The 25,993-nt window shown below is 47.2% G+C and overlaps 2 protein-coding genes across 4 annotated transcripts in view; both read right to left on the reverse strand.

Annotated features, from left to right (window-relative positions):
* rapgef6 (Rap guanine nucleotide exchange factor (GEF) 6) overlaps positions 1 to 635 on the reverse strand; it is a 91,069-nt gene extending 90,434 nt beyond the window's left edge. For both annotated transcript variants that reach the window (XM_084474747.1, XM_084474746.1), the window contains exon 1: positions 274 to 635. In XM_084474747.1, the coding sequence (XP_084330873.1) occupies positions 274 to 348 (75 nt within the window). In that variant the 5' untranslated portion in view covers positions 349 to 635. The remainder of the gene's footprint in view (positions 1 to 273) is intronic.
* Positions 636 to 1,024: 389 nt separating this feature from the next.
* The window catches only part of fnip1 (folliculin interacting protein 1), a 38,521-nt gene continuing 13,552 nt past the window's right edge, over positions 1,025 to 25,993 (reverse strand). Inside the window, exons 3-18 of one of the 2 annotated variants that reach the window (XM_084474478.1) lie at positions 25,448 to 25,597; positions 24,784 to 24,884; positions 24,079 to 24,153; positions 23,621 to 23,703; positions 22,727 to 22,810; positions 19,908 to 19,979; positions 19,207 to 19,342; positions 18,742 to 18,943; positions 18,246 to 18,331; positions 11,027 to 11,173; positions 9,672 to 9,841; positions 6,152 to 7,961; positions 5,828 to 5,993; positions 5,372 to 5,572; positions 3,911 to 4,026; positions 1,025 to 3,702 (exon numbers count right to left, since the gene is read on the reverse strand). In XM_084474478.1, the coding sequence (XP_084330604.1) occupies positions 3,624 to 3,702; positions 3,911 to 4,026; positions 5,372 to 5,572; positions 5,828 to 5,993; positions 6,152 to 7,961; positions 9,672 to 9,841; positions 11,027 to 11,173; positions 18,246 to 18,331; positions 18,742 to 18,943; positions 19,207 to 19,342; positions 19,908 to 19,979; positions 22,727 to 22,810; positions 23,621 to 23,703; positions 24,079 to 24,153; positions 24,784 to 24,884; positions 25,448 to 25,597 (3,678 nt within the window). In that variant the 3' untranslated portion in view covers positions 1,025 to 3,623. The remainder of the gene's footprint in view (positions 3,703 to 3,910; positions 4,027 to 5,371; positions 5,573 to 5,827; positions 5,994 to 6,151; positions 7,962 to 9,671; positions 9,842 to 11,026; positions 11,174 to 18,245; positions 18,332 to 18,741; positions 18,944 to 19,206; positions 19,343 to 19,907; positions 19,980 to 22,726; positions 22,811 to 23,620; positions 23,704 to 24,078; positions 24,154 to 24,783; positions 24,885 to 25,447; positions 25,598 to 25,993) is intronic. The other variant, XM_084474479.1, reaches the window with a different exon arrangement.

The raw sequence follows: 25,993 nt of genomic DNA on the forward strand, positions 1-25,993 counted from the left end.
CCAGTATCTAGAAGTATAACACACTGTAGTGTTCAAACAGGGTCAAACACGCAGATCGGAAAAAACGTACATAGTTTCGTCGAGATAGTTTTAACACAGCTCACATCGGTGTCATGTAACGTTACACCTTGTCGTGGTTGTGTTTAGTACTAAATAATTGCCTTTTCAGGATCTAAGCGAAGTGACTTTGTGACAACAGCGCAGAGACGTGGATCAACAGTTGGGGTTAGCATTAGCAGTGCAGGCTAACTCAGTGAGCGTAGCTGTGATTACCTCGGCGGTCCGCAGTGAGGGTCTTTTCTTCAAAGCTTGTTTGAAAGAAGTTTCCATTGCTCCGGTCATTTTCATTCTTAACCCGGTTTTAAAGTCCAAAGGAAGGTCACCGCCTTATAGTGTCACTTTCTCGTATCCTGAGATATCCCGCTAAACTCACATCCCGTAGGTCTTTTTCCACCTCGCCGAGTCGAGCACGGAATCCGTTTAAAAGTCAAAAAGTCCTGTTACTTGGGTTCGAGGAAGCACCGAATACTATAGCTCCCTATACTAGAAGTATAATATATGTCAGAATAATAGTATGAACACATCTTCTGTTACGAATTATTTGGCTACGTGAGTAGAGAAATCCAGGAGTTGTGATTTAGATCCCTCCTCCTGCAGAACTGTTGAGAGTTGACGACATCTGTCTAGCAGCACATTTTACGGTCCTCCCTCCTGGACCTGACTCCTCCTGTCCGGACTCCTGACAGCAGTCCACCGGTAGTAGTTCTAATGAGATTCAACATATTCTTTCAAATTTTCACTGTGGATTCCCTTTTGAAACTATTTGACCATCATCGATTACTGTAAACCACTAATTTAAAGGAGATGGCCCAGGAGTGACACATTTATCAGAATAACAATGACAATGTCATATTGGGGCATTTACTTTGCTCATTTACTCTTTATCGATCTTCCCAAGAATGAATATTTCAGATGAATTAAATCAATTTAAAGTGGACCAAGAAGAACACAAACTCAAGTGAAATCCCTTTTATCAACTTTTTATTGCACAATATTCCCATAAAATTGGGAAAAGGATCATTCAAAAAAGAACCAAATCCTAAAAACAATCTGTACAAATAAATGGAAGTAGACCAATTATATACAAATAACATGAACCGTTAAACACACCATGGCCAAGTAGATGTATTATTCATGTTGCCTAAAATAATAAGTGTCAAAATAAAGTATTCTCAAAGCTTGGCCAAATGACTGGACAACAAATACAGAAGCAGATTCCTCGACCGTAAGGTACATCCTATCCAGCATGTGCAGCTTTAGATTCAGACACCACACGCCATTTGATGTTTCTACTATCAGCCAACAAAAAAAATAAAGAAATGTCCATTGCATGTGTGTGTAGCCAATATGGGACTTGAAACACCATTGGAAAACCCCATTGTGCCTTACAACATCTGGCTTCCCAAACAGAAAATCTCCTTCCTATGCCTGCAAAAATGCAGTGGATATGGCTAACATTCTTTTGTTGGAATTTAATATATTTCTTCTTTACAATAGATGTCAATGTTTAATTTAATTGTTAAGCCAATAATATCCAGCTGCAGCCACAGAATCTCCCTTCAATCCTCAAAGTTAGGTAATCAAAATGATAGTTTTCTAGCTTTTGATAATTTCCTGTCAAACAAAAATAATGCATTGAGTAATCAAACAGTGTACAAATTACTGTTTCGAAATGTATAAAAAAAAAAGATCCAATCGACTTATTGACTCATGTAATAGACATGACCTAACTGTGGACACCAGACACAAAATGACTTGAAGGATTTGAAGCCTTCCTCACGGATATTGTTCCTAGTTTCAGTTGATAAACGGACATCTTGCACAATTTAGAATAAAAATGATTTCTAAATATTCCTTGGCATTTAAATAATTGTGCACCCCTTTTTATTCAACTTTGTTTAATAAAAAAAATATTCATCTTTTCAGGGTTATTTTATATGCTATAAATGTATCCTGTAACCCTGTGAAGCATGTTTGTAAAAGTGCTCTACTGTATAAATAAAAAGTTTCCATTATTTCTGGTACACTCAGGGCCTGCATGTGTGCATCTGCATCACCCTTTCTGAAGTCCAACAATTTATCTTGTCTGGCTGGCATAGTGCGGAGAGTATATAATAAGCAATAATGGCTGTAATCGCCTGCAGACTCTCATAAAATATGAAATTTGTTGTGGGCTGGTCGCCAGGACTGCCCCCCCCCCCCACCCCAGAGCTTAAACATCATGACCAGAGCATAGGGCGATAGAAATTACAAAAGAAAATTAAATCACTGTCTTTGTCGTTTCGTTTAAGTTGGAGCCGACTCCATATTAGAGCTAACACAGACAAAACACACTGACTCAAACATACCCCCATACACACAAACACTGCTAATGGAAGATAAACATTTGATTTTTTTCAAAAGTCAAAATGAACGGGTACGCCTCCATAATTTCCTATTTGATACTTTAAAATATATTTATAAAAAAAATCCATCAACATTAACAAGACCTCAAAACACATTACTACTGTAAACATCACAAGGGTGGCAAAGCAACAACGCGTGTGGACATATTTCAGCATTTCCGTGTTTCTGTGTGTCATTGCATATGACTCCATGGGTTTCCACAGTTGTGAGGGCCCCTTTAAGCAAAATTAACTTCCCTTTTTGTATACCATTGAGAGCAAAGCAGAGCCGTCTTGTTTACGCAAGACAGCCAGAGCAGAACAACATCTTATTTGTGTACCTTAATAGATTTCTTTTTTTAAGGCAGTGAAAAATGAATGGGTCATATATTTTCAAACGCTTGCATTGTGGTCCAAGGTAGTATGATTCTTATGAGAAGAATGTCATAGCATACCCTTACAGCTTTTGAAACCAGTTTTCAGGTAATTTAAAAATAAAATTAAAACCCACCATGCAGCCATTACTACCCTAAGAAAGCATGAATTATACTTTAAACACACATTTGCAGACACACATGTACCCCATCAAATAGTATCTAGGGTAGTTCACTTGTAAACATGTGAGAACAAAGTTGGCATATTTGAGACTGATAGTGTTCTTAGATATTCACTGTGAAGTAAAAAACAGAAAACATTGCAGTACGTTGGTAATCTTCCCGCTTCCGACTTCTGGATTTAAGATTGTACAGAAATAGATGTAAAAAATAAATTCCATCTTCATCGCAGATCACCAATATCATTATTGGTGGCCTGTAACTAATAAAGTCTTTGGCTTACATGTCCAAAAAAGTATTAAAAAGAAACAATAAAATGCAATCAATTCAGGGGCTTCCGTCAATTCAGACTTGTATTTTGCCACCTCCTAGTGGCACAGTGCAAAATTGCACCACTTTCCACTGCAACTACAGCCATTAGCGATTTGATATGGAGAGGCCCAGGAGGCCGCACTGGTCCGACAAGCTGTGCTCTGCACAAGCTCTCTGTAAGGCAAACAGCAATAGCCTAAATGCCAGGGGGCAATCTCGGGGTAAGTGTTGCACCAAAAGACAACCATTAGGGGGGCCGCAGTTCAGTGGATTCCTATGTGATCCCCTTTGGCCACTTGGAGGCGCCACAGTTTTATAGAAGGATCTGGGCCACGTATGGGGAGTGTGTGCTTGCCACTGCCGCCAAGAGGGGAAGGTCACTGGACTCAATTCTGAGAGAAGAAAGAAAATAAGTCAGTTTTCAATATGCAAAATGTAGCATATATATATTTATATACACACAAAAAAACTAAAACGTATAAAATGACAATAATTCTAAATTGTGTAAATGACTTGACATGACATATAACCACCATACATACCACCTAGAGTTGTTAAGATTTGAGATCACACTACAGGGAAACAGACTCGGTCTCTTACCCCAGAACCATGCCCAGCTCTTTGACGTGGACTCTAGTCTGGCCCTTCAGGTACTCGGCAAGCATCTTACTCTTGAAGTAGATCTCCTGCAGCCGATCTTCAAGGTGCATTACACACTGGGCGTGGAGACAGTAATGCAGAAGGAATTAATTTTTGGGTTTAACACAGTTTCTAAAACTGTAGACAAGTCAAAGATTCAGCCTTTGGTTTAGACACTGGAATACACAAACTTATTCCAGCCTACTGGGAAAGTAAAATATGATTGCCAGAGGCTTTGTCAAATCTTAAGCAAGCACGTATTGAATGTGATATTATTATTACTATATTATTATATACACGCACCACCTGCCCCAGTGTCTGCCCTTTTCCAGCTATTTGCAAGGGAAGGGCAGTCAGGGACAATGAGAAATATCCCCAAGTGCTTTGGAGTGGATCAACGCCGTTACCGTTACTGACCGTTAAATGCGTGCGTTACTATGAATTTATTGAATAAACTGCGTAATCCGAATGCACCCCTGGCTCCACACACAAACTGCTAGTGAGGAGACCGGGTGGTTTAACAACAAGATAAGCGATTATGATTGGCTAAGGCAGAGTCATGTTTCATGGTAGCCAATCGGAGCCAGTGTTTTTACACACAAGCCAGGATACGCGTGCCACACGCACACGCACACACAAACACCAAACAGATTCGATGAAGCAGTAGAAATGGCGAGTCCGGAGCAATCCGATGAAAAGTTGTCATTTTCAATTCATTGAGGTCAAAGACAAGAACGTGCATGTAAAGGTGGAATAAATAACAACAACAACAACAACAACAACAACAACAACAAAAACATTGGTATCGGCTATCGGCCAAATTGTTATTTTAAACATCGGTATCGGTATATATGTGAATTACAGCACCAGTGTGCGAAGTGCAACCAAACTTGCTTACAGGGAATACATATGTTGTTGCCAATTTGAGCCTTTTGACCAATCAGGGGCTGAGCTTTAGGCGTTTCCACAGAAAAATAACATCCACTCGAATAATAACTGCTATCCACAATATTCTGAAAACCTTATTAAAACTGCAAGCAGACTATAGGTATTGAAAGCCCACACGCACCCCCAGCCACGACCTTTCCCTTTTAGTCGCTGTGAATCCGAATGATAGCAAAATAGACACGGACAATTTAAATAGACACAGTGACATGTTTGGAGCTACACATCTCAGGGCCAGCCACTATGGTGCTACCTTGAGGTTATTAAGAGACGGGTACAAAATAACTTATCCAGACGGATCTTATGGGTCCTAGAGGCAAAATGTTCAGCCTGTCAAATAATAAGGCTGCCCTCTCTCGTCCCAATCTTGATTCTTACCCATAGCAGTTTATTTGAAATAAATTTCCAGCTCACATCAGACGTTAGTCTGTCAGTCACTTATTGAGAAAATGTGAAGTGGACAGGGAAGTCACTCACAAAATTGGGCGAGAGGTTGAGTTTGTAGAGCTGGTAGGTAGACTGCAGCAGGCTGGAGACCAGGGAGGACACCAGCACCTCCTTCCCCAGCTTGTTGACGTCCGTGGCCCTCCGCTGGCTGCTGGCCACCTGCACCGTCCACCGGTCCGTGTCGGCGATGATGCACACTGCCTCCGCTATGGGCTCGTCCAACACAGGGTGCTGAAGGCGAGTTGGGGGGGGGGGGGGGGGGGGGGGGAATAGCGGGAAGGAAAGGAAGGTTAGGCAGGAAAGAAGCAACCGAGGAATCACTTTTACTCCAATACAATTCAAGAGGTTGGAAATCCTAAGGTTCTCACAAAGACCTAAAACCCCGTCTTATGTTGCCTTAAGTTGTACACTCTGAATTGATGTTGTCAGTTCTGGCCGTGGCATGGCGGTATCCCTCTCTCTGGCGTGTCATGGCACATCCATTACCTGCACAGCGTGGCTCAGCTCAGCCATCAGGCCCTGTCGCAGAGCCTCGTCGCAAGGGATCCCCTGCAGCACGAAGTCCGGCACGTAGGTCGGGCAGTAGCCGCCAAACAGCGACCGCCCGAAGTTAGCGATGCTGGGCTTGGAATAGTTCTCCACCTGCTTCGCCCTGTTGCGATCAAGGAACAACAACAAAGTCTTACCTCATATAGTTCAACACATAGTGTCATGGTTGTCAACATTTCTGTGTTTGTAGATGCCTCATGCATCAACATGCATGAGTGTGAGTGCGTGCGTGCGTGCGTGCGCGCGTGTGTGTGTACCGACCCAGGGAAGGGCACCAGCACCTCCTCCTGCCAATCCTCCGTGTCTTCGCTCTCGCTGTCCCCCAGGGCGCTGTCCAGGCTCTCGTTGCGCGGGATGTCCCAGTCTCCGAGCACCGTCTCTGCTTGCTTTTGGTCCCCTTTGGTCAGACCGGCGTCCTGGGGCGCCGTCACAGACACCACGATGCCCTGGTCCTGCGCAGCAGAACAGGCCCCGCAGCAGCAGTGGCCCTCCGTCGAGCCACACCTACACCGCTCCCGGCCGTCTCCTGCGGCCGGCCCCTCTACCGAACCCACACTCCGACGTAGCAGGGAACCCGAACACGCCGACTCCGCCTCCGGAGCGGCGACGGGCCCATACAAGGCCCTGGCTGGGGGATCGGACCCTGAAGGGTCCAACAGCTCTTTGTGCGTTCTGTCCGTGGTGCTGACGTCCGGCGGCGTGCTCACCGGGTCGTCTATAGTCCTGGTCTCCACGGGGTGGTCCGAGTTGAAGTACTCGTCGAAGTGGCTGTAGTCGGCTGTGACGGCGCCACACCCCCACTGGGGCATCTTGCTGGAGACCCGCAGCAGGGCGCACGCCCGGGCCCGGCCCGGCTGCAGTCGGTCCTCTGGCGTTGCGCTGCTGCTGCTGCTGCTGCTGCTGCTGCTGCTGCTGCTGCTGGGGGAATCAAAGCCATCCACCTGCTGCTGCTGTAGTGGTAGCTGTTGTGGTTGAAGTTGCAGTTGCTGTTGTTGCTGTTTTTCCTTCAGATGCTTCTTGTGCTTCTTAAACTCCTCCCCCACCCTCCTCCGGCGGCTCTCCGTGTCCGACTCGGGGGACATGGAGTCCCCGATGAGAAAGGTCACCTTGTTGGCCGGCTGCTCCTCTTCCTCCCGCATCAGCTGCAGCGCCATGGGCCCCGTCGCCATGGGAACCCCCGTCGCCATGGGAACCCCCGTCACCATGGGAACCCCCAGCACCGGCGAGGGGGTCGTTGGGGTCGGGCTCTTATCGGGAGGCTTCTTCTCCAGGGGAACCCCCATGGTCAGAGGCCCGGGGATTCTTATTGGATGGCTGCAATCAGCAGACGCCCTGTCTCCGGGGAACTCCTTCTCCCCGGGGCTGACCGGGGTGGGAGTTGTCGGGGTGGTGGGTGCTGATGGAGAATGGAGCTCTGGCACCGGGAGGGTTTTACTGGGAGACGCAGAGCCCACACTGACCACTGCCTCCAGCCTGGCCTCCTGTTGGGGGCTGTTGGACTCCCTGTGGAGCTGATCCTCCTCCTCTGCACTGGCCATCGGCGGCTCCGGACCGCCCACCTCACCCCCTTGTCCCGCCTGCACCAAGCTGCTCCTGGACCCCTGGCTCTCACTGCTGTCTTCCTCCTCCTCCTCCTCCTCGTCCTCCTCCTCCTCGTCCTCCTCATCCGTGACAGTGACCCTGGCCGCCGGCGCCGCCTTGGCAGCAGCGCGGGGCTCCGCCCCCGTGTCCGTCTGGGCTCTGCTCGGCTGGCCGCCGGCCGCGTCCCCCCCCGGGCCCGGTGGCCCCGGGGCGGCCTGGCCCAGGTAGTCACCGCTGGGCTTGTGGACGGTGATCAGCACGTAGTCGGACTCCTCCACCTCGCCCCGCCGCAGGGAGGTGGTGATGAGGGAGCCGGGCATGACGATGGCCTCGTCCTCCACACTGTCCAGCAGGTGGCTCTCCAGCAGCTCCGAGCAGCGGATGAAGTAGGTGAGCACGTAGAGGAGCCGCTGCACCATCTCCTGCCGCCGGCCCACCACCACCGTGCGGCTCAGACGCACCGGGGAGCCGATCGCCCCGTACAGGTCGCCTGGCGGAGCAGGCACACACACACACACACACACACACACACACACACACACACACACACACACACACACACACACACACACACACACACACACACACACACACACACACACACACACACACACACACACACACACAGCTTTTGAGCATTGGATGGGCCATAGTAGCAGGATAGCAGGGGGAAACTAAGGGTAGGATGGGGTAGTAGTGCCTGTGTAAGGTAATTGGTGAAACCTTTAATGGAAGAATTACATTTTTGGAGGGAAGAGAAAGCCATCATCATGAATATCAATATTAAAGGGTTAGCCTTTATATTAAAGGAAAATACCGATCTGGGTGATCAACCCATTGTTTATCCTGGCTTCACTTATACATAAATTACCAATATGATTCTTCAACAGAATCAGTACAAGGAAGTCATTTAGACTAATAATGGTTTGTTTGAGTGAAGCCAGTATAGACTGTAATGATGGTTTGATTACCCAGACTGTTACCAAACCTTTAATACTTTCACACAGAGAAACACCCCTTAACTATTAGTCGCCCACTAGGTGGGGATGTTGGCTTAGTTTTCACCCGTTTCATTATGGTCTCTGGCAATATGTCTACTTTTGTTTCCCACAGTGAGACTCAGGTTTCCATTGCACAGCTCTATCCATTCCTATTTGCTTCAGAAAAGCATCTAGAAGTCGACACGAGTTCCATTCCACTGCACTACTACTCCTACATTCTTCAGAAAGGTACCAAAGGCGTCCACCGTGAGCCACACCGCAGGGCTAGCACCCCATGTCCTCAACCGTGTTATCCCCCAGTGTATTCCCCCTGCATGTTCAAATGACGTCTATTGTTAGCGGTATGCCCCCCCCCCCCCCACCCCCGTTGGCTAACAGACACGGTGTCTGTGCTTCCCGTGTGTGGGACATGAGCTCCGGGACGCTGAAACCTGAGAGTGCCCCAGGTCATGGAGCGAGCGCCGTGACATCAACAGCAGGAAGGCGTTTCCTGAAGGCGTCGGCGGTGATGCTCCTTACAAGACGAAACCGTCAGACGCTTTGTACCGACTGGTAGACGGCTACTGAATAACATGTGTGACGCACGTCCTCCATATCCTCATCAAACCTAATCTATCGTACAATCATGCATGGTTATTGGCTTTAGGTGGTGGCATTCATTTTAGAACACCAACCGGTGAGAACTAAATGTATTTGATGAGCTTTAAAGAAGGGCTCAAGGAGAACATCCTCTCTGTCTGTGTGGCCTTATCCTCACCTAGCTGGGCCCACAGTGGGTTGTACACTGTGGGAGACGAAACCGTCAGACGCTTTGTACCGACTGGTAGACGGCTACTGAATAACATGTGTGACGCACGTCCTCCATATCCTCATCAAACCTAATCTATCGTACAATCATGCATGGTTATTGGCTTTAGGTGGTGGCATTCATTTTAGAACACCAACCGGTGAGAACTAAATGTATTTGATGAGCTTTAAAGAAGGGCTCAAGGAGAACATCCTCTCTGTCTGTGAGGCCTTATCCTCACCTAGCTGGGCCCACAGTGGGTTGTACACTGTGGGTCTCTATGTGGTGTTATCCTCACCTAGCTGGGCCCACAGTGGGTTGTACACTGTGGGTCTCTATGTGGTGTTATCCTCACCTAGCTGGGCCCACAGTGGGTTGTACACTGTGGGTCTCTATGTGGTGTTATCCTCACCTAGCTGGGCCCACAGTGGGTTGTAGGGGTGTGTCTTTGCCAGCATGTCCACACTCTGGGACGAGTGCTTCTCCAGGAAGATCTTAATTGGAGGCTGCCCATTGGGCATAACCGTAGGCACCCAGGCCAGATGATTGGTCAGGATGGCTGTCAATAACGCGGGGAGGAATCTGTGAAGGACAACAAGAAAGGCATGTTGGTTCGTAATGGTGCAGAATATGAAGCGGAAATTTAAATTAATTTAAATAGCGTAACACAATAGAAAAGAGTCAATATTAACATGCTCATTTGTTGATAAGATGGACACACACATACACACACTAGGCCTTGTGTGGACGCCCGCCACAAAAGCATTCCTTCCCACGTGCACGTGCACGCTCACAAAGCATGACTCACTCCATTGTGTCAGTAGTGTCTCTCTGATTTCCTTCCTCATGACTCACCGTGGGGCATGGAGGTGAAGTTCAGTTGTGACTCATCTACAGCGGCAGCAGTATCCACAACCCACACTCACCACTGGCCAACGCATTGACCACACACCCATACTGGGATACAGCCTGATGGCTACCTCATCCATGATAGTTCCAGAACATTTAAACCTCCCAAGTCCTGGAATTTAAGGGCTTCTTGCTCCATATATTAGTAATGACCACACGTTTTTAATCAAGCATACGGTTGTTTTCAGCACCCACTGTGGATGTGGTTTGTGGAGAGTGTTCTCTGATTGTGAGAACAGCAGGGGTCAATACAAGGCCCTGCTACCAATTCAGACATGGACAATCAGCAGTGCTAACATCAACAATAACCGGCAGAGACTCCACACAAACAGCCTCCCACTGAGACACAAGAGTGTGCACAGAGAATAACCCACGCTCTGACTGCAGAGTGTGTGGGTTGTCCAAGACTGAACACTCATTTGGGAGTATGTAATATATGCATGCTGTTCCTGTAAGTACATATGTTCCTCATATGTACTTGCGGATGTACGTGTGGCAATGAGTGTGTCTTTGTCTGAGAGATAATTGTAATTGGAGGATGCATTTCTCCATCTTCATTGCTACAGAATGCAAGGCTGTGAATCTGACATATACCCCTGAACCTCTCACACCGGGTTATAAGGGACTGGACCTCTCCACACTGGGTTATATGGGACTGGACCTCTGTGCACACTGGGTTCTATGGGACTGGACCTCTCCACACTGGGTTATATGGGACTGGACCTCTCCACACTGGGTTATATGGGACTGGACCTCTCCCCACTGGGTTCTATGGGACTGGACCTCTGTCCACCCTGGGTTGTATGGGACTGGACCTCTCCTCTCCACACTGTGTTAGATGTTTGAAGGCCACTCAACTGGTTCTTGGAGGCCTGCTCCACCAGCAGGGCCAGCTCCCGCATGAAGTGACCGCACAGCAGCTGCCTCTCTGGGGCCACAGAGCGCATGGTCAGCCACACCGGCTCAGCAACCCGGGGCATGGTGTACAGGTCACAGATGGTCGTCCTGCAGGGGACAAAGAAATAGGCATTTAGAGAGAGAGGTAGGCATTTAGAGAGAGAGATATAGGCATTTAGAGAGAGAGATATAGGCATTTAGAGAGAGCGATATAGGCATTTTGGAGAGAGATATAGGCATTTTGAGCGAGAGAGACAGAGAAAATATTTAAGGAAGCAACAAAGTAGGGAAGTGTAAGAAGTATAGTAGATAAGAGTTTTAATAGCGGGATCAGGGAAGAGGTTTTACCAAGGGTGGAAGAGGCAAGGAGGAGGTGAAAGACGGCAGGAGAAAAGATGATGAAGGATAAAAGGCAGTGAATAAATAAAAAACAGGAGAAAGAAGGGGGAACACAATAGGGAGAGAACCAGGGAGAGAGAAAGAGAGAAGGGAAGATGGGGAAGAGCATTGATAAGAAGACGGGCTGAATAAGACAGAACAGACGCCTCATTGTCTCCAGTGTTGAACAAAAGAGGTCTCAGCCCACAGTGCTCTGCTGTCTGCTTCCCCGAAACCCTGGAAGACCTTAAAAATATACTGTGTATATATACAGTATGTATATACTATATACACACATATATATATATACACACATACGTGTGTGTGTGTGTGTTTGTCCGTGCGGGTGTGTGTGTGGCGAAGTAAACAGACACCAACACCTATGGAAGCTGTCTGGGCTCCCAGATGGAGCACATCCAGTCCTACTGTCTGAGTGTGTGTGGGCCGGCGAGGAGGCGGGTGATTCCATGGAACAGCGCTGGTATGATGTGAAGCGTCTCGGCGGCATGCCAGAGAGCCTTTGACGCAGAGGCCAGTGGGGAATCTCTCTCACCCCTCCCCCGTCTCCCTTCCACAGGGGGAGGGGGGGGGGGGGCATGAAATATTTACCGTTTGCCGGCCTGCTTATGCAGCAGCAGCAGCAATACGTGGGATACAGACTGAAATAGTCGTGGAATAATGACACAGGGAAAAGGGAGAGGCGATGCAACAGGGCGGTTGGCGACTGGACCCGTGTGCGTCGCCTTCACCACTGAGAGTGGTTTGTTTTGTTGAGACTTGTTTTGTTGATGTGAAGAATGACTTCAAGTAGAACATTACCTAGATGATCACCTCCTCATTCACTCGTTCATACTGGTGCGAGGGCAATACTCACAGAGGGCACTAAAGCCCCCCCCGCCCTTAACCCAACACAGAACCGCCATGAGCAGACAAGAAGTTTGGAAGATGCAAATTAGCTTAAAATTAACTCTGGCACTGCTAATAACCTGTGCATTGTCCCTGTCAAATAAACAAATAAAATAATAATAATAAAAAGAAGAAGTGAAGCCCAAAAAACACTTCTGCACTGCGCGCCAATTCATTCCCGTTTCTAGGAGGGGGGCTGGGAGGGGCAGAGACCTCAGTTGACCCTGAGTAATGTTGGGTTATAGAGAGGGGCGGGGAGAGAGGCAGGGAGAGCAGGGGAGAGCAGGGAGAGCAGGGCAGCCTGCCCACACGGCTGTCAGCTCTGTGTGATGGACGAGGTAGCAGCCCGTCCCACATCCTACAGATGTCTCCCTGAGTTAACAAGCACATGGAGGGAGGCCCAGCATATGAATGGACTCATTGGTAAACGAGGAATTTCAGATGAAATGAGGGAATATCTTCAGTCAGTCTAAAGTGGCAAAATGGGGTAAAATGACGGTAGCCTTGAAAACCTACTGGGAATTTTTATTGAATTGGCTCGTATTTTAATTATCTTTGAGGATGAAAATTGTTGAGGGTAATTTAGAAGCCAAAGGCTTGGGCAGGCCCGGTGACAAGTGTGTGGTAACGGGATCAGGCCCTGGCTGCTGTGGAGGAACCTCCATGGTTCTAGAAACAAGCTGATTGCCTCTCAGAACCAAATACGTTACGCACCCCACAACCACCCTAATCTTGGATTCAGAAGCCAGGGTCCTTTGGGGAGACTGGTACAGTGCCAGGGATGGAAACCATCAATTGTGAGGGCGGAGCTATGTAGTGTCAGGGGCAGAGCAATGTAGTGTCAAGGGCAGAGCTATGTAGTGTCAGGGGCGGAGCTATGTAGTGTCAAGGGCGGAGCTATGTAGTGTCACTGTGCGTTCACACCAAAAGACATATTTTTCGCCTGTTCGCGCGAATGTTGCCGCACGACAAATCTAAATCTGTCGCTGTGCATAACTGTGTTCACACCGCACATTGAAACGTGTCGCGGGGCGAATCTTGTCGCGGAGCGTTTTTCCCGCCAACGGTCCTTCATGCCAATTCAGTCTCATCAACCATGGCCGAGATAACCACCATTGCGTGTCTGTACCTGTTGTGGAAGAGGGAGAGACGTCGGAATGCCCGTCGTTTATGGGTTAATAATATAATCCTGAGGCGCACACCGCTTTGTGGCATGATATTATATATATATATATATATATATATATATATATATCGTATATATTATATTATATTATATAGATATTTATATATTATATATATAATATCATATAATATTATATATAGAGCTCCGGGAGTCGCAAACGGCAACAATCACTTTTTCCTCCAAGCTGCGGTTCACTGCGGAGTGCAGGGAACGGTTGGCCCAGCCGGTTGAACGGTGATTGGCTGTTTTACGTTACTTCACCCACGTTACCCACAGGGAGTGAACGCTGATTGGCTGTCTCACGCGAATGCCGCAGAGAAGTAGAAATATTTCAACTTTTGCAAAATTTTGTCACGCATTTGCAAATCCACGTGAACGCGCCCGCCCGTGACTGGGAAAACTGTCGCCCTGTCAATCAAATCTTGTCGCAGGTTTGTGCCACGAGAAATTTCGGCCGATACGCGTCTCTACGTTCACTTTAAAACACAGGGCGACACGTTTCAATGTGCAGTGTGAACACACAGTCAGGGGGGCGGTGCTATTTAGTGTCAGGCCCGGAGCCATGGAGTGTCAGGGGCAAAGCTATGTAGTGTCAAGGGTGGAGCTATGTAGTGACAAGGGCAGAGCTATGTAGTGTCAGGAGGCGGAGCTATGTAGTGTCAGGTGCAGCGCTATGTAGTGTCAGGGGCGGAGCCATGGAATGTCAGGGGCGGAGCTATGGAGTGTCAGGTGCGGTGCTATGTAGTGTGAAGGGCGGAGCTATGTAGTGTCAGGAGGCGGAGCTATGTAGTGTCAGGGGCGGAGCTATGTAGTGTCAGGAGGCGACGCTATGTAGTGTCAGGAGGCGGAGCTATGTAGTGTCAGGGGCGGAGCTATGTAGTGTCAGGAGGCGACGCTATGTAGTGTCAGGGGTGGAGCCATGGAGTGTCAGGGGCGGAGCTATGGAGTATCAGGGGCGGAGCTATGAAGTGTCAGGGCGGCGCCATGTAGTGTAAGGGGCGGAGCCATGTAGTGTAAGAGGCGGGGCTATGTAGTGTAAGGGGCGGAGCCATGTAGTGTCAGGGGCGGCACTATGTAGTGTTACCCGTTTTGTTACAGATCAGGGGCCGTATTCACAAAGAATCTTATGGCTAAAAGTAGGTCATAAGTGGCGAATTTAGGAGTAACTCCTAAAAATAATGGGCGTGTCAGTCTTAAATTTAGGACTCCTAACTTTTTTCACTAAGAGCAATTCACAAAGTATTTTAGGCCTAAAAGTAGCACCTAAGTCTAGGAGAGCTTAAAAGTCCTCGAGAGGACTCCTAACTCAGTAAGACCTATTCACAAAGAATCGGAAAATGGCTGCGAGACTAAATGTTTTGGAGACAATGGAAGACTGTGAATTGATAAGGCGATATAGGCAAAATTGTGAGGGTATCAAACTTGTTGTGGAATTAGTGAATAACACTCCGATATTTAGCAACAGGGAAAATGCAACTTTGCAATGACGACGATTTAGGAATATCGCTTTAATCATCATTATTTATTTCAAATAAAAATAAATGGTTTGAAGTAAAAATAATAGGCCTATAACTACTCTTACTTATGATTACTATCTAATCATTTATTGTAAGATAATTTATTGTATTGAGTTTATAATCTGCTCAGTAAGGAGTCGGGAGTCGGACCAGTTGGGCTTTCGCTTGCGTTTCACGTTGTCTTCTCCTTCATTCATCATGATAGGAGGACTTGAACGGTGGTATGGGCTGATATTTAAAGTGTTTAATGACGTAGCCACGGGTGTGCATGGGTGTGCCTGGGACACCCAAGCATGGTCCTGGCACACCTAAATATTTTCAGAATTAATTCATTACAACGATTTCTTTCGATTTAAAGCAAAATGTGACAGAGAGCGCGGTGAGCGGTGCGCGGTGCGCGTTGCACTATGACTGCGTAGTGACCGGTCTAGGTCCACGCATTCGCTACCACAGAAGCGGGGCTGTGAAGGAAACCCCCCTATTGGATTTTGCGATTATATCCATACATTTCATTCCCCCATGTACAGCGTGGAGTGATTTAGTTCTAATAGCGTTCCGGTAAATCACTGAACTTGAGGCCACCCAAACTCTCACAGGCGCACCTTAATTACAATCTCTGGCTACGCCCAAAGTTTAAGTGCTGGAAATATGCTCATTGGATAATAGTTTGCAGGGTGCTTTTAATTACTTCCTTGATATAATGCAATTTACGTATTTTTATTGTTTGCTTTGGCTCTCTTTTTAACGTGCATACAACGTCATTATCGTGGTCTGCACAAACTTGTCATCATGCGTGTATTCTGCTAACTGCAGTGTCCATAACTGTTTGATAGGACTTAATTTGTAGCCTAGGCTATTTCCTTATTTTTCGTTGATTTAGTGGGCTCGTTTGTGGGAAGTTGCGAATGAGTTTCACAGAGAACGCCGGCACTCAACAGCCAATCACCGTACTGACCGCTTCAAAACTCGTGCACGAGAATCGACGTAAGGGGGCATTAGGGGGCGTTACTCTTAGTTCACTCTTAGTGATTTATCCTTAGTATGAGTAGGTCTCAGCGGCTTTGTGAATAACTTTTAAGAAAAAACTCCTACGTAAAATGTTTTAGCGCGAGTTAGGAGCACTCCTAGCGGTAAGATAAAAAGCTTTGTGAATACGGCCCCAGTGAGGTAAGATAAACTCATTACCGAGGGGCAGGATGGAGGTTTCAGAAGCCGATATTAACAAATGTATTTATACAGTGGCCTACTACACATGTTTACGTTTGAGCTTGTCTTCCCATCGGATACAGGCAAAGGGGTAACCAGCGCCGTGTTTACAGTTTGTGTTAGCTGTTGGCCAAGGAGGAATACAGATCAGAGGAAGAGGGTGCCATCGTTTCAGTTATCCGTCCTCTTGTGGATCTGATATTAATGGTCAGCCACATCCCGTCTGTTGTTGTTTCCAGTTCAGACCCATTCAAGTGGGTTAATATCTACACCAGCCTGACCTAGTGCAGGTTCATATCTACACCACCTCTGACCTAGTGCAGGTTCATATCTACACCACCCTGACCTAGTACAGGTTTATATCTACACCACCCTGACCTAGTGCAGGTTCACGCTGGATATACGTGAGCACAACGGGAGCTACGTCAGGGTAGCGCAGCACTTCACAAACACAATTCTTCCACTTCTGCTTTCTTGATGGTCAACACTGTCTGTCTCTCTTTCTCCAACTCTTTCGTCTGAAGGAGAGCGTGTTTATTTGCACTGCTCAGTGAGTAGGATTTACTATTCTGGTGTGCGAGGAGGGTGCATGAATAGGACAGAGCTGCTGGTGGACGGCATCCAAGGAGCACATGACCACAGCAACAACAGCCGTTGGCAGGCTAGGCCAGGGAGGCTGTGTGTGGTGTGTGGCGTGTGGGCACCCACACACTCCCTTAATGTACACACTTAACCTTAATGCCCTCCTCGCGTCTCACTTTTCATCGCTCCTAGCTAAGCTTTTCACGGGTTATCGAGCAAGTAGGAGAGCAAAAGGTCAGAGGTTATAAACCAAATACCCACAACAAATGCCATTTTCTTCCCTAATGCGGCATGCCTCCTCTACACTTTTATGGCGTTGACCAACAACGTTATTGGCGTAACTGGCATGGATTCAGGATTGGGGAACTGGAGTGGGTTGAAGGCCAAAGCGCAGAGGACCCGCCGTGGTCAGTATGCGGCCGTCCATAGCCTCTGAACGCTGACAACATGTCTGTGCTTTAAGTCCCCCCCCCTTCAGGTGGCCTGCAGCTTTCCTTCATGCCACAAACCAAACGGCTACAAACATATTTTGTTTCTGAAACAAGGTCCCATGAGGACTTGGGGCGCTCTGTAAACAGAATCGGATCTGCAAAAGGAGTTCAAACATCTACAACAGCCTAGCGACTCAGAGAACGAGCGACGCACTCGGCCAGAGATCCATTCCTGCCACCGCCCTCGGCGGAAATGTATCCCCGGGTTTTTGTGGCGTGCGTACACAGGACATAAATATGACGGTGGCCTTTCAACCCAACCGGATACCTTGGGAGGTATCGCCATGTGACTCCTCGCTGACTCTCGCTGAGTGAAGGGGAGGAAAGGTGACGTTCCACTTTGAGGACTTTAACCCCGTCCATCTAAAATACCGAGGAATGGTTGTTGTCTGTGGTGCAACGGTGGGCGATTGAGTCGGGCCAGCAACAACGGGGGAATATTGCACGTCCATCTGAATTCATCATCCAATATATTATTGTGTATGTTTTTCATTTGTCTGAAACAAACTAAATCAGTCTGATCTAATCTATCGGAAAAAAAAGTCCAAAAATGAAACATTCCACATTCTACAACAAACTATAATATAAAACAAACAAAAACAAGTGTGCGTGCTATCGTGTCTTTGCCTCAAGCCACACGCGTCATCAGTTGAAGAATCAAATCCCCAGGGGGTGACCCAGATGTAATGGGAGACGCAAATCCCGGCTGGACTGGGCAGCTGCACTGGGTCAAAACTGCAGTCAGGCCAACCCAGCATATGTGTATGGAAAAGGGCCATGGATGTATTTGGTGTGTGTGTGTGTGTGTGTGCATGATCTCAGATGACAGGTATGTCAAGCTCCGCCCATGTTGGGGTCTGCATGGCGTCTATGCAAATGGAAGGTTGCCATTGGTGACAGCGGATGGGCCTCACCTGAACTCGTTGAGGCCGTCCACCATGCGGCTGTAAGCCAGGGCCCTCTGGTTCACGTCAGCTGACCTGCGGCTCATCTTCATGGCCTGGGGGGGAGGGGAGGGAGGGAGGGAGGGGAGGAAGGGGGGGGAAACAAAACATAAGACCATTTGGAAGGAGTCCACTGGGTCTTAATGAAGCCGGACCCCAGGAATTTAAACGGAAGGCCCACGAGGGAATGACTATTGACTACTTAATCTGTCCGACACCTTCTCCTCTAGATCCCAACTGCAATATTCATGTCTGGTCTATTCATAACCCAGCACTTAATGGACTTTGCTGACTGGCAAATTAGTAGAGCAAGGTTAATTACATCTATCAGCACGGTTATTGGGGTGTTGCGAATGCAGGAAAATTTTTGAAATAGACAAACATATAATAGAGAAAATTCCTTTGCCAAACATAATAGATGATCAAATCCAAGCTCTTAATATTTACACTTCTGAAACCTCTCTACCTGTTCAATAGCACTCTTGAGTTTGTTCATGTGGCTCTCGAAGAGCGGGAAGTGGGAGAAGAAGAAGTCCTGGAAGCGGCTGTTCTCCTCGGGGTCGGGGGACAGCAGGAAGATGACCCCGATGGCGATCTTCTTCTTGCGGGCGACGCCCAGTCCAGGCCCGCCGCTGTCGTCGGACATGTTGAAACTCTCGTCCACCGACCTGCGGAGAACCAGTGATGCATACGAGCATGATATGACCACCAACTTATCAATAAAGGCCCATTTAGTATTTCAACCAGACACAAGTCATTATGAACAATTCACATAGCTGTCCAAAGACAAAACCAAAATATATACGTGTACGTGTGTGTGTGTACGTGTGTGTGTGTGTGTGTACGTGTGTGTGTGTGTGTGTGTGTGTGTGTGTGTGTGTGTGTGTGTGTGTGTGTGTGTGTGTGTGTGTGTGTGTGTGTGTGTGTGTACCATCGTGGGAACACCCCATTCTCCAGGCTGGTGGTCTGGCTGCGTAGCCAGCGGCGCTGGTAACTGGAGGCACAGCTACTGCTGAGCGACGACCCCGGGGAGGGGAAGGGCGTGATCAGCAGGCTGCTCAGAGACGCTGGGGAGGAGAGGGGTGGCGAGGGGGGAGAGAGAGGAGTACAAATGTGATGATGGGAAGGGCGGGACGCATGTTTTGAGAAGAAGCGAAGACTCAATGAAAAGGAGAAACAGGAACTGTCCAATCAGATGTGACTGATGTTTTTAATCAGTCCAAACGTTAACATCATTGAAGAGATCAAACAAACGGGGAACACGAGTGCTTGGATCCATTTGGAAAAGCAAACGTATGCAAACAATCACTGGAGAAAGGGAGAGACTGATTGTGAACGTGTGTCAAACGAAGAGAGAAAGTACTTCCAGTAAAAATAGACTAATGGGATCTGATATCCCCCTGCTAGACAATCGTCACATGATGCTGGTGTGGTTGACAAGGCTGGCTTCACACACACACACACACACACACACACACACACCCCCACCACACACACACACACACACACACACACACACACACACACACACACACACACACACACACACACACACACACACACACACACACACACACACACACACACCTCCCTGTCGGGTGTGTTCATGTCTGATTCATGATGGTCACCTACCTGACCTGGCGATGCCACTGTCTCGCTCGTCGTACATCCCGCGTCCGGGCATGTCCATGGGGTTACTGTGACCTGCAGCGACACCACACAATACAATATTCATGTAAGTGAGTGAGTGAGTGAGTGAGGAAAGAGAGAAAAAAAATCAAGGTATGGATAGGGGATAAGGGGATAAGGAAGGAAGAAGGAGTATGAGGAGATCGACAGAGAAAGAGGGTGGTGATGGAGAAAGAGAAAAAATACATTTTAGAAACAAAGCAATGTGTTCACTATGAACAGAGCGGTGTGGGACGGGCAGCTTTTGTGTAGCATGCATCTGAAATGGACACCGACAGAAGTCTATGTCTCCAACAATGAGCTAACATTACAGCAGTGGCCTGATGTTGAATTCTTGATTGAAATACAAAAGCTGAGGTACAACAAAAATGGAAAGTGTGTGACCATTGTTGTTAGCTCATGTTGGCCAGAGTTAATAAATACATTTAATAGGACAACAGGCAGTGCTGCAGAAACACAGACTACAGCTAATTCTGCTGCCGATGGCTTTGTAAGCGTGTATCTTGTGGTGCCAATCTCAGTGTCATTAGTAATGTGTCTGTTGTCGGCACTACTGTTAACAGAACACATTAATTAATTAACATTACTGGCTTGATCAACAGGGATTTCCTGACCCACACCTGTGTGAGTGCGCACATGTTACATAATCATGTTTCCTCCAACACACAAGGTGGTGTGGTCCACCCGGCATTATACAAGTGACCTAGGCTGCTTGGTTGGCTCCCCAAAATGCGCCCTAATCAGGGGGATAGGAAACGCGGGGGGCTTTTGTAACTGAATTCAAAACACACTCCTGGTGGGACCAAGCCTGAGGACAAAGATTCCTCTTTGGTTCAAGAAGGAGGAACTGTGCAGGACTGTGCAGGGGACAATATGAGACCGATATTGGACTCATTCACTGCCCTGTGGGTCTAGTAGTGGACTGCTAAACCAAAACATTTAGAAGTGGATGAAACTAGTTGTTCCTGGTTGAAGTTAAAGGGGGTCAAGACACACAGATGCAATTTAAATTAGTTTGGAGAAAGCTGCTGCCAAGTCCAGACACTACATATAGATAGATTGCCCACCTCCTGGCATCCTAAGTGACATATTAAGTCACAGCCACACGGTAGTTTCAAGTTCAATTTGACGGCAAATGAGAGGCAGTCCAGTCATAAAGTCAATTGGCTGTGAAAAAAACAAAATAACAAAATGTGATGTGATGACATAATAATATTTTGTGGTAGCCTGACATCACCAGACCAATTCGCAAATGCGTATTGATTTGGAATCTCTGAGTTAATTTTAGATTTCCAAGGGGCGCTATCAACAGGTGCAGACCAAAATGCCTCTGGGCCAATCAGAGCAAGGAAATGTATGCCACATCAGCGGAAGCCATCTTGATTGTATATTCCTCCACAGCACTCCGATAGGGCACTCCGATAGGGCACTCCGATAGGGCACTCCGATAGGGCACTCCTTTGTACAGTCATCCTACCATCCTACCATCCTACCTTTTTTCCTGAATCAGAGGCATGACGTGTAACGACACTGCATCGACATTGCTTCTCAACAATAACGGAGGGTGAACTGAGCTTTGAGGTGCAAGTGCTAGCGATGCACATTCATGCCACACTTCAAAACGCAAGCAAAGTTGCTGTGCATCATGTACATGTTGATGCGCAACGTAACAATGGCGAAATCGTGCAAGCAACGTGTTTCTGCAATCAGAAATACGTTCATGGAGAACTGAAAAGAAGAGAAGCAGTGCACAGTTGCAGGCAGAAAGGTGCGCAGCTCTAAGACACCGTGGACAGAGTCTTTCACTAGTCTGTTGGCTCTTCAGGGATGTTTAAATCCCCCAGTGGCATACACACAACACGTCATCAGAATGTTCCTTCCTCCCCCCCCCCATCCCGCCATGCCGGTTCACTCCTTTAACCCTCGGTTCGGAAAAATCTGCTGCTGGCTTAAAAGCGGAACAACAATGCCCTCCAAATCCTTGTTTGTACGATTTATACAGAAGGCGAGGCGGAGTAAACAGGCAATATTCCCGCCTTGAACCAACCCGCCTTGAAACACCCCGCCTTGAAGAGCCCCGCCTTGAAACACCCCACCTTGAAGAGCCCCGCCTTATACAGCCCCGCCTTGAACCGCCCCGCCTTGATAAAGGCTTGAGAAGAACTTTCACACCTTCCATTTGTGTTCTTCATTTGTGTGTGACAAATGGTTAAGTGTGCCTTTATGTCATGTCTCATGCATGCATATGAGGTAAGAATAAGTTGAGAGATAGCAGATTGGGGAAGATCGGAAACTAAAACTACTGCCGCCGGCACCTTTAAGCACACGACCATCATTCCTTACGCATGCAGTTTCTAATAGTTTCAGATTGAGGTGAGATAGCAGTTGCATGTTAGCTTAGCCAATTATTGCCAAGAATCTGTCAGTATGCTGATCAGCAATTGGCTCAACACCTTATGACGAGGCTTAAACCCAACCATAGTGCAGTGAGCCAACCGCAATTAGCCAACAAGAAGGATAAATCATGTCTCAATAAAAAGCCCATCAATAAGAATCAAATCAATTGGATTTGCAACTATTATCTCACCCACCGAGCAGCCGTGCAGTCTATCAAGGGCCGTCAAACACAACACCACCACCAGCACCCCTCCTCCTACTGCAATCACTACTACCACACAAGCCACGTGCTCCTATATCTAGAGAGCGCTACAGGCACATGCTGCCCCTGCACCGCCCTGCACACACGCGGGCCAGGGGCCGACCTGAAAAGAAAGACGCGCTCTTGATGAGCCGCAGGGGGCCTTGCTCAGAGTAGGCCCGGCGAGGACTGCAGAGCTGAGAGAGTCCTGCGCAGCAGGATGACAACATAGCACAGGAGGAGGGAGGGAGGGAGGGAGGGAGGGAGGGAGGGGAGAGAGACACACATCAAAAGACGTTAACCTCAGTTAGTGAAGCAGACAAAAACAGGGCATTGTTGGGAGCAACTATTAGTGATTGGAATATTATTTTGCATGGAGTTTATGAAATAAACGGCTTCATAGATCTGTCTGGCAGTCAGGAAAGACTTCAAAAGTAGTCCTCATAAAAAAAATAATAAGAAAAAGAACAGAAACACTAGGAAGACAGGATAAAGTTTAAAGCTTGTTCAGAATGTGTTTATTTCAAGTTTGCTTCAAGTGGCAATCTCGAAGATTCTCACGTAAACAGATGTCTGTGAAGTCACTATATACCTTGGAATGAGGTAACACGATGGGGACTATGCCTATGGCCCACAGATGAAACCACTTGTATTTGCAGTATTATAAATGTTACGAACTGTCCATATGAACTGAACTCAACATTATACGTTATTAGGCAAAAAGAGAAAGTATTTCAACCATGTTAAAGCAGGTTGAATTGTAAAGACCTTGTTCTGGAAAGAAGTCTATAAGTAGTCTAAAACTGTTTTCCATTATTTAAGAAACACTGATGACATGCACAAGTGACACACTGATAAGGGAATATATACATATAAAACAATTAATCTAAATAAACTAAAGACAAAAGACTGCAAAAAATACATTTTAAATTAATCTTTGGTTCATATCCACTAAATGAAAATAATTGGATCTGCGCTGAATGGCCATCGGTCTGGGTACTTGGGTTGTCATAGTTACCTATATTCCCCAAGAGGCTGTTGTTGGGATCGGGCCTCAGGGTGTTGGGGTCCCCTCCAATGAACTCCAGGCTGTCTTGTAACCTGTCAGAACGAGAGGGAGAAAGAGCGTGATAGGAAGAGAAAGCAAGAAAGAAAATCTAATAACAAATCAAACTCAAATTTGCTGACACTTATTAACGCGGTTGTGAGAATAAAATGTAATTCAAGACAAAAAAAAGAAAATTGGAAGTCGTGCAAACTTGCTACCGTATGACAAACACGAACTCATGACCGTATGACAAACACAAACTCATGACCGTATGACAAACACAAACTCATGACCGTATGACAAACAAACTCAAAGAGAGACAAACAAACACAAACTCAAAGAGAGACAAACACAGAGATATACAAGAATGCAGTTATGAATGAGGTGTAGTGTACCTGAATGTACACGGTGTGCGTGTGCGCGCTTACATGTTTAGGCTTCCAGACACACTACCGCCGGTCCTTGCCGTGAAGACCTTACTCAACATTAGCTGAGGAGGGGACCTGTTTTTTTTTGAGAACAAGAACAACATCAGCTTGGTGTCTGTCTGTCTGTCTTTCAAAATATATTATACAGAATAACCAAAACAAAAAGCCTGCCTGACAACAGGTCCCACAAAAGGAAAACATCATTTATCTAGATTGCTGCTAGATAAAGGGTTATACAACAATAAAATAATAATCAGTTCACACAAAGGGAAAACATGCCAAGAACTGTCTTAGCCTGTTGAGACGTAGAGTCAGTTTGGAAAAGATCTCAGCTTGACACATGCGTAGACACATACAGGTATCAGGTTCACACAATCTCAGGCTATGGGCGCAGACGTGCTGCAGTGATAAAGCTGAGAAACATGTTCAATAACACAATTGCTAGGGCAAGGATAGGGTAAGGTGAGGTTTTGAATAACTGCATAAAACAGGTGTTCTATTGGTTCATAACCGGTGCAGTTTAAATTAAGCATGCGACTTGACAACGTGTCCACAACAAATTATGTTGAGACCACAACCTTCAATCTAGATCGAGTATAGTATACACCAACACCTTCAATTTGTAATTTGAAGGGAGATTCAAAACGCCTGGGTAAACTAGACCGCGTGGGCGTGTGAGCGTCTGCAGAGGGACGGAGGGCTGACCTAATCTGGTGTATCTTCAGCGTGGAGCCTTTGTAACTCATGGCCACCGAGCCAAACATCATCTCCCCGAGCATGACCACGTCCGACGAGCATCTGGAAGCCTGGGTGGAGGAGAGGAGGAGGCCACGGTGTCATGAGAAGAACAACAGCAGAATAAAATGGTTGGATTGGATGCCTCATCAACGGAAATAAATGTTGTTTTTCGCCTAACTTGGTAGACAAATACAAAGTAAGGGTAAAGGTTGGGGTTAGGGTTAGTCCCTTGCTTTCTGAAGTAAGGGACATGTGATTTCAAACTCAGTCAGTCAGTCTACCTACGTGCGCTCTAGCTTAAATTACGTCTGATAAGAGATCACCGTGTCTGACTCTCTACGTGCTTGTCCGCACACCACACCCAGTCCCATTTCTCTCCCATTAACATGAGCACTTGCTTTGAGTGCCCTAAGCTGCAAGTCAGCTACCAAGCTGGCTAGCGTTCAAGGGATGATTGTAAGGAAAAAACAGCACTCCCTCTTGCTCCTTTAAGTATTGGGACAGCCTGCCCCTTCGTGGAAACATGCAAAATCTAGGGTTAGGGCTCAAATCTAGGGGAAGGGGGAGAATTGGGACAGGACCTTAATGTGTGCGCTCCCTAAGTGAGAGGCCTGTGCAATGAATGTGCCACCTGGAAGCGGAGGCCCGGCTCCTTGCTGTCCCGGTTCTCTGAGGCACATGAGGAGGAGGAGGAGCTGTCCAGGGAGCTGCTGCTGCCCCCTGTAGGATGCAGTTGGCAGCACTTTCCAAACATCTTGGCCTGGCCCTCACTACACATCCGCTGTAGAACACACACACACACACACACACACACACACACACACACACACACACACACACACACACACACACACACACACACACACACACACACACACACACACACACACACACACACACACACACACACACAGCAGTCCTGTTGTGAAACACGTTGAGCAACAAGTTGAACCACAGTGTCTTTGGTGTTGGTTGTGATAAAAAGTAAGCAGGCGACTCCGTTGGTCTTGTCTAACCATCAGATCTGCAAAGCCATACGCAACCTTCACAAATACTTTCAGGTCTAGATGAGACTCGTTGGAATTTGTTTGCAAAGTGCACATCACACACAAACAATTCTTTACATGATGATAACATTGGTTAAAAAATAGCATAGAAAAAACACACACACACGCAT

Source organism: Micromesistius poutassou (assembly GCF_964030765.1).
Source record: "Micromesistius poutassou genome assembly, chromosome: 10".
Taxonomy (NCBI): domain Eukaryota; kingdom Metazoa; phylum Chordata; class Actinopteri; order Gadiformes; family Gadidae; genus Micromesistius; species Micromesistius poutassou.